The 12,794-nt window shown below is 32.9% G+C and overlaps 1 protein-coding gene and 1 non-coding gene across 2 annotated transcripts; both read left to right on the forward strand.

Moving 5' to 3' along the window:
- The first annotated feature begins 399 nt into the window (after positions 1-399).
- TRNAQ-CUG (transfer RNA glutamine (anticodon CUG)) lies at positions 400-471 on the forward strand. Its single transcript has one exon. It is a non-coding gene; the product is annotated as a tRNA-Gln (tRNA).
- Positions 472-7,360: 6,889 nt separating this feature from the next.
- Positions 7,361-11,664, forward strand: LOC7494349 (serine carboxypeptidase-like 31). Its single transcript, XM_024599253.2, has 10 exons — positions 7,361-7,756; positions 9,118-9,225; positions 9,372-9,467; positions 9,576-9,668; positions 9,755-9,837; positions 9,933-10,220; positions 10,506-10,636; positions 10,843-10,938; positions 11,021-11,126; positions 11,299-11,664. Exons 1-10 carry the CDS (start codon positions 7,474-7,476, stop codon positions 11,443-11,445), a joined length of 1,431 nt encoding a protein of 476 aa, XP_024455021.2. The 5' UTR covers positions 7,361-7,473; the 3' UTR covers positions 11,446-11,664.
- Positions 11,665-12,794: the final 1,130 nt, after the last annotated feature.

Consider the following 12,794-nt stretch of genomic DNA (forward strand, 5'->3'; position numbering starts at 1 on the left):
CATTTGCTTGCTGTAAAGTTACGGTACTTATTTTGGGACTTGCGTCGAGTGGGTGTCTCAGCTGTGTACTTTTTTTTTTATTTTAAAAAAAAATAGTTTCGGTGCTGTGATAAATACCACAATATACGAGAGCAAATTAATGAAGAACTGAGAATTCGGAGAACATGGCCGAAGTATACCGAAAAGGGAGAAATTTAAACCAAAAGTTAATGTGGGAAACTTGCTTTGCCTACGGCCTGCGCAAGCATTGCTTTTCAGGCTGTAAAAATACACAGGCCATCATATTGAACGGGAAAGGAGAAAAACAAAGCCACCATGAGGGCTTTCGGGTGCTCTATGGAACCAAAGGTATATGTCTTTTCACCTATGTTAATTTAAAGGCTTACACTTGCAAGAAGTGGTCCCATGGTCTAGTGGTCAGGACATTGGACTCTGAATCCAGTAACCCGAGTTCAAATCTCGGTGGGACCTAAGTTTTTTGCCCTTTTTCCCCCCCTTTAAAATCAAACTCGCAAATATAAAAACCCATAACACAACCAACCACAACTAAACAATAATAAAGGACACAAAATTACTGTCAACCAAGATAAGAACAATTTCCACATTCTCTTCAGTTTCACAAAACAACAAAGAATGCATCATCCCACAAGAATCGTTATTGTCTTGTCCTCGTACAAGCTTTTTGCAACAACCTGAAATATCAAAAGGTGTTTTGGTAAATTGACTACTAAATAATTGGTTAAATTTAATTAAGGGCTTTTATTAAATATAAATGGGTATGAAGAAATTAAATTATATAGCGCATTGTTTGGTGTGATTGCAATGAGTCAATTTGAGAAATTAAGAAAAAGTGACAAAAGTGGAATTATTTTTCCAAAGCTAAAGGTAATATAAAGATTCCTGGAATTTTTTTAAAATTAGAAGTCGAGACAAAAAAAAGGGGAAAAGCTAAAGGTAGTTCAGAAGAAAAAGAGCATGAAACTTGAGCAAAGTCTTCCCAAGCTCTTTTAACTCAAGTATGAAGTTTGCTAAGCCTAATTGCATTCTTTATGTAATAATAAATCAAAAGTACACAAAACCAAGCTTTCTTCAAGGAAGACTACGCATGCACTACACGCTCGCTACCCAGTTGAGAGAAGTATGATGCCACACTGATGGTGATGCCAATGTTACGTAGGTCAAAAACAATTGCACATGACAATTTAGTTTTTGGAAGTGGGCAGCTATAAGTATTTTGTACTGTGATCATTGTTATTTTTTCAATCCAAAATATATTCAAATATTTTTTTTGAGTAAGAATTTGGAATAGATATTGTACTCCTAGTTTATTAGCTTCTTGATAGCTTTTGAGTAAGAAAACTAGTGCGTGGTTCAATCTTTTTATCTGCTAGTCATATGGTTGTAATGTTGATGCATGCCTCATTAAACCTTAATTTTTTCTCAAGACAATCCACTAAATTGTTTGTAATTTGCATGTACTGATCATGGGAATTTTTTCTTCTTCTCATTGATTACATCCTATCTCTTTGTACTTTTCCTGGGTATCATTAAGACGTGGATAACTCTAATAACACCAAGAAGAAAGAAAATTACAAATTTTTGTGCTCTTCATATCAACTTTATAGTCAAAGAATCATGTTCTCGTTGAAAAGATGCAAATACAAAAGAGGCTCCTGCAAATCAGATTTTGACCATGGGGAATGTAATCCTGCCTTGTCATGCTGCAGAATGGACACACAACCACTCATATAGAAACACCAATCTCACCCCATGAAATATATGCTCTTGTATTTAAGTGCTCCGATACCGAATTATAGGTAAGAGATTAGATGAATGGCCCAAAGCACTTGTTGTTGACCATACACGAAGACTGTAGAGTGTGTTTAAGAACATAGTAGAGGTTAATATTTGTGAATGAAGTCCAGAAAAAAGAATGAAAAAGTGAAAAAAAACTAGTTCTTGTAGGTGAAGTTTATGTATAGTTGGGTTATATTTTACCTTAAGCTCAATTTCTATCACGTTTCCGAACACACTTACCTTGGCCAAACATTTTTCACTTTAGGTTATAGCTGAAACAGTTCAGGTTTTGACAGTATTATTAGCAGCACATCGATCATTGTCTTCCAACATTGGAGGCGGAGGGAGAATTCATGGATAATTTTAGTTTTAGACGATGATGTTGCGACAACTAATAGAATTTGTAAAATTATAATGGCTTTCAAGGCCAACGAAAAATTATGATTTATTTTAAGAATGGATTAGGCCAAAATCTAAGATTTATGAGCAATGCAATATCATAATTAGATACGAGTTCCCTTGCTTGTTCTGCATTATTATTTCATGGATATATCTGATATGAATCTTTTCTCTGTAAATGAGACGTTGAACTTGTAGCTTCTTCGATAATGCGCTTGATCATAACTTTGAACAGGTCACTGGCTTGATCATTTCCCACCTATTAAAAAGAAAAATTCTTTCTGCAAAAATAATAATGATTGAACTTGTGGAAGTTGGTGCTTATCATAATCAGATAATTTGTCCACTGGTAAAGCAAGCAATAGGGTAAAGCTTGAATGAAAAGCAATTGTCTCGTTTGGAAAACATGTCTCCTCATGGTTCAGACTGTGCTGCGCAACAACCAAATTGGAGCACCAAAGACACATCACACATCACACATAGGTGTTTAAACTTATGTCATGATACAAACATGCTATATATATTATTTAGTAAAATGACAATCACAGTTAAAAAACAAAACGAGTACACATTATACTGTACATTTAAACAATGTAAAAACAAATGAATTGGTTATTAAGAGTAATATAGTGTTTTTACAAGAGTCCATTGGTCATTTCGAAATTGATAAGGACAAACTGGTCTTTTTATATTTTAAAGCGTAATAAAATAATTGAATTACTTTTAAAAGTTATAAGATCCATGTTTTAACCTATCAGACCTAAACCCAAGTATAATTGAAGAACCCAACCTAACCTATGTATTTAAAAAGAATTTTTGCCAAAGAATTTGTTTTTCCCTTCTTCTCTTTTTCTTTTTTTATCGTGAATTTTCTCTAAAAAATACCAAGGAATTCAGTTTTAAACTTAAGCTTTTAAGTTTTAAATAAGGTTTGAAGAAACAAGTAAATTTCTTGCTATTTTGTTGTTTTTAATTGGGGGTTTGATAATTGATGGGTTAAAAAAATGTGTTGGGATTTTATGATGTATATATTAATTTGATAAGTGGATGATTTAAGATGTTTAATTAATGTTTTAGGGTGGTAGTTTGGCTTAAAATAGTTTAATATGAAGACTAGAATTTTTGAGTTTTGAGGATCTATAAAATTTTGAAAGACTAGGAAATCAAGATTTTAGAATCCGGATCAATCGATTAACTAAACTAGATGATCGATTGGCTTGATGGTGCTGATCGACCGGTTGACCTGTGGGGCGGTTGACTGGGTGGTTCTTTTGGTCGACTGGTTGCCTAAGTAGTGAGGTTTGATCAGTTCTTTTTAATTTAATCAATTTAGGAGATGTCTGAGATCAATTGGGGGGATCTGTTTTGGTTTTGTAATTTCATTTTGGTCTCTACTTTTAGAGTTGAAATCTTTTATGTTATCTGCTATGAGTTGTTTTTGAATAATTTTTGTATTTGTTATAGTTTCTGCTAACGTTCCTCCTAAGGATCATCAATAATTTTCAGTTCTACATCTGTTTATCTTTTGGCTTTGTTTTCCGAATAAGTGAGATAATCTTTAATATGCATGTAATATAAATAACACATGTATGTTGATTATATAATGAGTATAATTGGTTAGCAATCATCAATAGTTTCTAGAAAATATTTATGTTGAAATAGGAGGTGGTGGTATAAGAGGAGATGGTGGTGGTTATGATGGTAATTGTGAGATGGAGGTAGTGGTTAAAATAGTTGGATGATATTATAAGTGAATTCCTATTTATAAGAAAATTGATAATATTTTTCAGAAAATAAACAAAGTTTAATACAAAAATATTTTTTAGAAATATGCATGAAAAAATCCGGAAAACATTTCCCTTTAAAATATTTTATGCAAAACAAAAGAATCTTAGAAATTGCGAAATCAACCAAAAAGGGAATTGCCTAATAGGATTACCAAGGGAATAGGCAGAGATATCCATTGGCCAATATAAAGTTGTTTGTGCTTCATGTGGAATAGATTATAGGAGATCGATGTAGCTAGTTCCCAGAGTGCTTTGGTGCCATTTTCTTGTGGAAAAAAGAACATGCTTAGTGGGATAATATTTGTAGATGATATCATGATGCTAGATGTCAAGTTCTATTACTAAAAGATTAAAGAGCTTGCATAAACCTTCTTTCTTTCTTTGTTTTTTTTTTTTTATAAAGAGTGGTTACCTTCTTTCAATAAGATTATGCGGATATTAGAATCAGCATAGGATTTGTTGTTTTGGTTCGAGACTAAAAAATATATCAGATCAACAACAAAAGCTACATATGAACACAGAATCTTTGAAAGCTAATAATATTGGTTATGTTAATGATTGTTGGATGGAAGAAAGAATATCAGAAGAAATTGAAGAAAACTGTATAAACTAAACACCTAAGAGACGATCTCCATCTCATATTCAACTTATAGTAAAGTTGGGATACAAGTCATTATTCAGCAGCCATCTTGGTCGTTCCTTTCCTACCTTTCACCACCTAGGGTTCATTATCACCAGACTCAATATTCACAAGCTGACAAGGTTCGCCAGAAAAATCCATCTCTCTAATTTGTGATGATGAGATTCTGAAGAACATTTGCCTTTTGTATATCTTAGGGTCACCACCAATTTGGAATAGGAATATATACCATAATGTCTTTCCACTTTGTCACTTTTGTGACAAGATCACAGACTAGCAAGAACATGGTCAATCTGCACAAGGATATGCACGTGCTATGACCTGATTTAGCATTTCTGCATTCATGTTGTAGACTTTGCAACAGTAATCTAATTTCAAATCATCAAATGGTATATATTACTAACAGGCTTCGAATGTTCCTAGCTGTCATTAGATATTTTTTTCCTTCCATTTTAGTGTGATTCTTACGGTGAGAAGGGAAATATTCTTACGGTGAACTCTGCAGCCATTGGATTTCCCTCAGCTCCATCAGCCAAGTACAAGTGGACCATTCTGGAGACGAGCATTACCAGCATCAATGAGAAAATCCAAACATTTACCCTTCACGCGTATAAAATACTCTATACAAACAAATGCCCAGACCTGAAGCTAAACTTCCCCAGCTGAATATTTTACCAATCTGATGCCAATAGCTTCGCTTCTCTCTTTGAATTTCCAGATTCAAGTGTCTCTGTTGATCTTTTCCTAAAGCTGTCAGCAGGAATTCAAAGAAAATCATGAGAACATTCAGACCCATATTTAGAAAATTATAGAACAAACAGGAAATAGCCCAGCAGAGTATATCAGATTGTTAGAATACTCATTTCGAACTTGAGATTTGCCCTCTCTTCCCTGCCTCGCAAAGGTCTGTCCAATGGGGCTAATTAAATCCCTAGTGGATTCTGTAAACAATAGGAGAGCGGACATATATGGACAAGCAAAGACATGACTGGATGCACATACAAACATGGTTATGAGTCCAATTTCAAACTCTGTGAATATCTTCCAAATTCTCTCCCTTTAGTTGAACCAGTATCTTATATTTCTTTTATGAAAGACTTGGACAAGAGTAAACTTTGACTAGTCTTTCTAAGAAATAAGAAAAAAAAAAAAAAGCAACGAAAATATAATTCAATCCAGCAATGACTCAGAGTCGTCATGCCTATCTCACTTTTTAGGCAAGGATATAACATCTATGATCAACGATAGATATGCACAGGTTAAATTGGGATTTTGTGAGATACATATTTACTTTTACGATAGATATAGATGATATTGAAATCTTGACACAACATATGATTACACAGTTAAATATAGATATATCACTATTGACAGGATAATTTTTCCAAGTATATCTTCGTCGTTTCATTACTATGGAAAGATCTAGTACCTCCTAAAATTAAAGTTTTTATTTGGCAATTGATGCATAATAGCTTATGAACCAGGGAGTTCTTATCCTACAAACATATCACATCCCATCAGCAAGCGAGTTGTCCATTTTGTGACTGTGATATAGAATCTTACAAACATTTGTTCCTACATTGTTTGGAGCCATGGAAACTATGAAGTAGACTTATGAATTGGCTGCGGGATCTAGTGGTGTATGCCAAATTTATTTGATCATATCTTGCTACAGTGGAATCATTTGGTTACAGTAGCAATTTTATTGTTGTCTTATGGAATTCTTTGGAGGATCTGGGGATCTGGATGACTAGAAATAACATGGTGTTTTAGGATAATGATTCAAATTATACTTAATAGTGTTTTCCATCTTATACTTCAGAGATTGACTCTTAGGTTAAGGTCTACAAACAAGAATTATTTTTATACGGCTCTAAATTTATATAGGGTCCTGAAAGCATCTTACAATGGACAAATTAGATTTTTAAAAGTCTAATTTTTTAGTTTTTCAGTTTGATATAGAATTTTTTTTTTCATGTACATAAATACAAATATAACATTTCTTTTTCTATTTAGTTATGTCTTTTTGGCAATAACTTTATATAGAATCTTGATTATTATAAAAAAATTATATTTAGTTTTACGATGGTATTTTTAAACCAATTATATTGAGATTAAACTTTCTATTTTTTTGTAGGTAACTTTTGAATACTATTTCAAGATAAAAAAAATATAGAGATATATATTTAGTTCTATGATGATATTTTTAAACCAACTATATTGAGATTAGATTTTCTTTTATTGTCTTGCAGGTAACTTTTGATTATTATTTCAAGATAAAAAAAAAAAAGATAATAGAGACATGTCCTTTAATTTTTTATGTTTTGAAAATATAAAAATTTATTAAAAACTACTACAAAGATGTATTTATTTTCATCTCTCCAAACAAATTTGTTTTTATCTCTATTATTTTTATCTTTTTTATTTTATGAAAATAACTAAATGCTATCATAAAATACAGAAAATCCACGCCAAGATTAGAAATTTAAACGTCGGGTGTCATAAAATCTAATGTTTTTTTAACATGTACGAGAGGGATATATATGATGGATGTAATTCTATGATCATGCCACCATGTAATCAACCCACCCGACATATGGAGGCCCCGTCAAACCATGTTCATGCAAGAACAAGTTGCCTAAAAGTCCATGTCAGATGCCTTTAAGGTTGCCAACATGGTAAAATCACCATGGCACATAGGACTGCTTGGTCTCCCAAATATCAATTGTATAATATTTATCTCCTTCAAAATACCCTCCAATACTATAAATAGACATCCTTGCATTCTTGTAGCATCATCTCCTTTTTTTAGAAGCTATATCTCTCACTAAATTGTTCTTTATTTCCAATATGGATTTGGTACCCAAGGTGACAGTTTTCCTTGCTTCGGTTCATTTTGCTTTATCCTCTGTGAACCCTGTTGTGAGTATTAGACAGTACTGGCATTTTCCCGGCCAGCCTCTGGGAGGTGAGCATCTTGTAACTAATTTGCCAGGCCAGCCAGATGTGAACTTCAAGCACTATGCTGGCTATGTTACCGTCAATGAACAGAATGGACGGGCATTGTTTTACTGGTTCTATGAGGCCACAACTCATCCTGATGAAAAACCTCTAGTCCTGTGGCTTAATGGAGGTAAGCATATAGCATAATATCATCATTAGACAGGCAGCTTCCACCTTTTCCTTGTGTTTTTTAGGCCAAAATGGAAATGACATATACCCCATGAATGGTTATGATCGATGGAATGCCATTTAAGCTTGTTCTCTCGGCTCGAAAAGAATAAAAAATAACGCCGGTGTCTAGCTATTGCAGCATCCTTTGTGATGCCTCATCCTGTCAGGATTTAGCTAGACTGAAATGCTAGGTATTGATCAGAAGTCAGAACAAAAGGAGTCCAAGGAAAAAGGTATTATGCAGGTATCACTATAGAGTACTCTAGCGGGAGAAATTTTAGTCATCTTGTAATTATCTTCAAAGCCACTAGATTGTTACCAATCTCTTGACCAAATCTAGAGTGTATTATAGTGGAAAAGCACATGTTCTTTAAATATATTAACTTCTATACTAATGGAACTGGAAAAGCCCAGCTCCTTCACTGTATATGAAACAGGGAAGGAACTCTCCTTTTTTTTTTTTTTTTAAATTTTTTTAAATTTTTTTAATTTTATTCACCAATATTTAATTGAATTAAAAAAAACCAGAAAACCGATTATAAATAGTGCAAGAGCTACTTTTTTTTCTTTTATTTTTTAAAAAATTTCATTTTATATTTTTTTTTATATTTAAGTCAGGTTGAATTAAAGAAACTAGAAAATCCCAACTCCATCATTTCATATGAACAATGAAGGAGTTGCAATTCTTTTTTAAATTCAATGTTTTAGATTTTTTTTATTGAATCCTTTTGGCTTTTTTATTTATTTTATCCTTAATATTTGATGGATTTAGAATTGATTTTCATAATTTATTTCTGTTTATTTTCTATGAAATTATTATAATCTCAAACAAATATCATAATATTTAATTGGTGCTTAATTTTGTGAGTATTTTTTTTATCATATTATTAATTAAGAAATAGTTAAAAATATAAAGTTGTTAAATTCAATAAAGCCCATGATCCGGGTCGCGGGTTCAATGGGTTAATCCGCAAAGTTTGTGTCGATTCAATATGTCATAGTCTTAATATTAAAAAAAATATCATCTTGAATGTTTTTTAAAAAGCTAAACTATGTTTTTTACTTGTCATTAGAGATATTTTTTAACCGTTAAATTAACTAAATTATTTAACGGTTTTTTCACACTTACCGCGGCCTCAACAATTTTTTCACATTTTTTTTTATCCGAGCTTCAGCGTAGTATTATATAAATCCTCTTTCTTAATGTATCAAAGTGGGGGTTTCGTTTTTCTTCCTCTATCCACCTTATCCAAAGCAAGTTCTTTTCAATAACTAGTTTCTATGTTCTGTAATGAGGTGACAAGATGCTCCATGTTTCAGGTCCTGGGTGCTCTTCTGTAGGACAAGGAGCAACACAAGAGATTGGCCCTTTCATAGTAGACACCAATGGACATGGACTTAAGTATAATCCTTACTCTTGGAATACAGGTGTGTGTGTGTGTATCTAATGAGGTCCCACAATCTTACAAAAAATGACATGCAAGTATATATGGTGGTACCTTACATAACTCCGTAATATGCTATTAATTAGAAAAAAAATGATTTCAACCTTCTTCGTGTCTATGATGATGCAGAGGCCAATATGTTATTCCTGGAATCTCCAGTTGGAGTTGGGTTTTCATATTCGAACACAACTAATGATTATCATATCATAGGGGATGAATTTACGGGTGAGTTTCAAGCTGATTCTCTTGCAGAGATTGTGTTATATATGAGTGCTTTGGACCATTTTAGTACCATCAGAAAATCCTGAGATTTCCTTTACACCTCTCTGTTAGCAAATGATTCCTATGCTTTCCTGCAAAAGTGGTTTCTCATGTTTCCATCATATAGAAAGCGGGCATTTTATATTGCAGGAGAGAGCTATGCAGGTATTTAACCTTGACAGCAATTAGTTTCCTGACTCATCCGATTCATTTCTAATCTTACTGACACTACTTTTAACATGTATTAACAGGAAAGTATGTCCCGGAGCTTGCTGAGCTTATAATTGACAAGAATAATGATCCTTCCCTTTACATCGACCTCAAGGCTATTCTAGTATGGTCCCATAACAAAATCTTGTGTATGACTTTCCTGTTTCTCGATAGTATTTGTTTAAGGAATTACCCCCATTCTTTTTGGTGACATTATAGTTAGGAAATCCTGAAACAAGTGATGCTGAAGACTGGAGAGGTATGGTGGACTATGCTTGGAGTCATGCTGTCATATCAGATGAAACTCATAAGATAATTAGAGAAAGCTGCAACTTTGACAGTAATGACACATGGAGCAATGATGATTGTACCGAGTCTGTTGATGAATTAATCAAACAGTACAAGGAGATAGATATTTTCAGCCTCTACACCTCAGTTTGTATCGGTGATTCAGCAAGTTCAGATGACAGATTTACACAAATCATGTTTAGGCCCTCATCTAAGAAGGTAAATGATTTCAGAATTGCTAAATCTTGTTGATATTATTTCAGTGAAGTGGCGATATGGCCTTGTTGAATTTTCGAAAGGACCTCACTTAAGCTGAGTCTGATCATGAATTGTTTTGTTGGAGTATTCTGCTGATGAAATTCCTACACAAACTAGCTGTAGATGAGGCCTTTTTTTGACCTCTTCTTTTGATGTACTTTAATCTGAAGCTCATAGGTATTGATTGTCGCTTATTTTTGAAGCAAAGGGTAAAGTGATGACCTGACTGTCTAATTATATTATCAGATGCCAAGAATTATGGGTGGTTATGATCCATGCCGGGATGACTATGCAAAAGCTTTCTACAACAGACCAGATGTTCAAAAGGCCCTCCATGTGAGTGATGGTCACGTGCTCAAGAACTGGAGCATCTGCAAGTAATTCGTTTTCTATCTATATGCTTCTCTATAATAGCTATAACAATGTTCATTCTGTTTTTCAATGTTTTTAGTTTCATTTACACACGGGGTCAGGAAATTCCAATGGCTGCAAATTGAAATTCTAGTTAATCATGTGAAGTCCATGAGACATATATGCGTTTCATTCAAAACTGAAAAATATTATGGCTACTTTCTGGATTCAGCAAGAAGATATTTGAGGAATGGCCGGACTCGAAGACATCAGTTCTTCCTATATACAAGAAGCTGATAGCAAGAGGACTTAAAATATGGGTCTACAGGTTTGAATCCCTGCACTGTGGAGATTGTAAATTAATGAAATATTCTTCATCAACCTCACATTATCTTTTTTGGATGGTTCAGTGGTGATACAGATGGAGGAGTTTCTGTGCTGTCTACAAGATACAGCTTAAGCTCTCTGGGACTGCAAATCACCAAGGCATGGAGGCCCTGGTACCACCAGAAGCAGGTATTTACATAGTTTACAAACATGCAAAAACCTGAGCTAAATTAAATCAAACCTTATATCAATTAGTCCTAAAGTAGATCAACCACTCCATTCAGATATATTGTCTTAAGAAAGAATTACTAACAGTATCATCAAGTTATCTCTGACAACGAGGAATAATTCTTTGGATCAGGTCAGTGGTTGGTTCCAAGAATACGAGGGTCTAACATTTGCAACATTTAGAGGAGCTGGACATGCTGTGCCAATCTTCAAACCAAGCAACTCCCTCGCATTCTTCTCAGCCTTTCTTCTAGGAGAATCTCTTCCTTGTGAACGATAAATAAGTGGTGTAAAAGATCAAGACATCTTGTTCCTCAAAGATTTTGCTCTTAGTATATTAGGATATCATTAAATATATATCTTAAATCTAATAGAATGCTCAATTAGGGGGCAAGCTTTTAAAGATACCATAACGCCTCTCTCTCCTTTTTTTTTTGTCAAGTTGTGATTTGATTGGTCTTTTTTAAATAAATAAATTTAGAATCCTAATTAACTAAAACTGTTATTTATTTATTTATTTATTATTATTCATGTTTTTTTTTTCCTTTCCAAGTCATTTTTCTTTTTCTATTTTATATTTGTCAATGATAACAATCCTAATCTTATATTAATTCTTTTTTTTAGATAAAAAGTTTCATTTCCCAAAACTCATTGTTATAGTTGGATTAGAATATTTCTATTACTTTACTAAAACAAAATTATTATATTTTTATAAAAACAATACTTAGTGATCTACGGTCAAAAGTTAGTATTTGTCTTTGTTAACTAGGTATATATATATAAGTATTATTTAACAAATAATTTGGATAAATTCCATTTTAAAAAGGTTGGATACACAATATGCATCCTAAAAAAAAATAATACAGATTTGAAGTGGTTTAGTTTATCAAACCAAAAATAAAGGATCAAATATAATTAAAATTAGTACAACTACATTATTATGTTAGATTGCTTGTAATACTCACACATTCGTACATAATTTTATTTTCTTAAAAAATTGCATGCCATTTAACTGTTTTCCTCTCTTTTTACTCAAACAAATAATATTGTTTCAAAAAACATTATAGTTTTTAGGCATGCGGAATAATGGCCAAAACCTTTTGAATTCAAAGTAAGAAAGAGGGGAAATTGTTTAATTTTGATTAATATATTATACTTTCCCATGTAGACCAATTGTTTTTTAAAAGTTTCTAATTTAAATATTGTGTAGTTAATGTCGTACGTGGACTCGTGAAGTTGGTGGTCAAAGAGTCACTACCTAGTTGTTTGGTTCGAGGTCGTTAGGAAACTCAAGTGTATTTGTTTTATCAGAAATTTCAAAGGTAAGAGACTGGTTGTGGCTAGAAAAAGTTTTAACATTTCTAGCGCACCTTACCTGAGATAAACTACACTGTGCGGTCTAGATATGATTTAAAGGTTTTGATGGGTTCCTAACAGGTGGTCTGTTTATAGGTCAGGATAAAGATTTACTCTTACGAATAAATCTGGTATTTTGAATTTATTATGAGATTGTGTGCCCAAATGAATTCTTATAAAAAGAGTCTATGTAGGTGCCCTAACAAGGTTTACTTATCTTCAAAGGCAAAAAGATTTTTCATAATTCGTATATTGTGATAAAAAATACTTCCA

This window comes from Populus trichocarpa, chromosome 4 (assembly GCF_000002775.5).
Source record: "Populus trichocarpa isolate Nisqually-1 chromosome 4, P.trichocarpa_v4.1, whole genome shotgun sequence".
NCBI classification, from domain to species: domain Eukaryota; kingdom Viridiplantae; phylum Streptophyta; class Magnoliopsida; order Malpighiales; family Salicaceae; genus Populus; species Populus trichocarpa.

Excerpts from the sequence above, each read along its gene's own strand:
- LOC7494349 (XM_024599253.2), top strand. The coding sequence starts at position 7,474 with ATGGATTTGGTACCCAAGGTGACAGTTTTCCTTGCTTCGGTTCATTTT. Across the intron at positions 9,838-9,932 it reads TCGACCTCAAGGCTATTCTA|TTAGGAAATCCTGAAACAAG; the intron begins GTATGGTCCCAT and ends GTGACATTATAG. Across the intron at positions 10,939-11,020 it reads CTTAAAATATGGGTCTACAG|TGGTGATACAGATGGAGGAG; the intron begins GTTTGAATCCCT and ends TGGATGGTTCAG.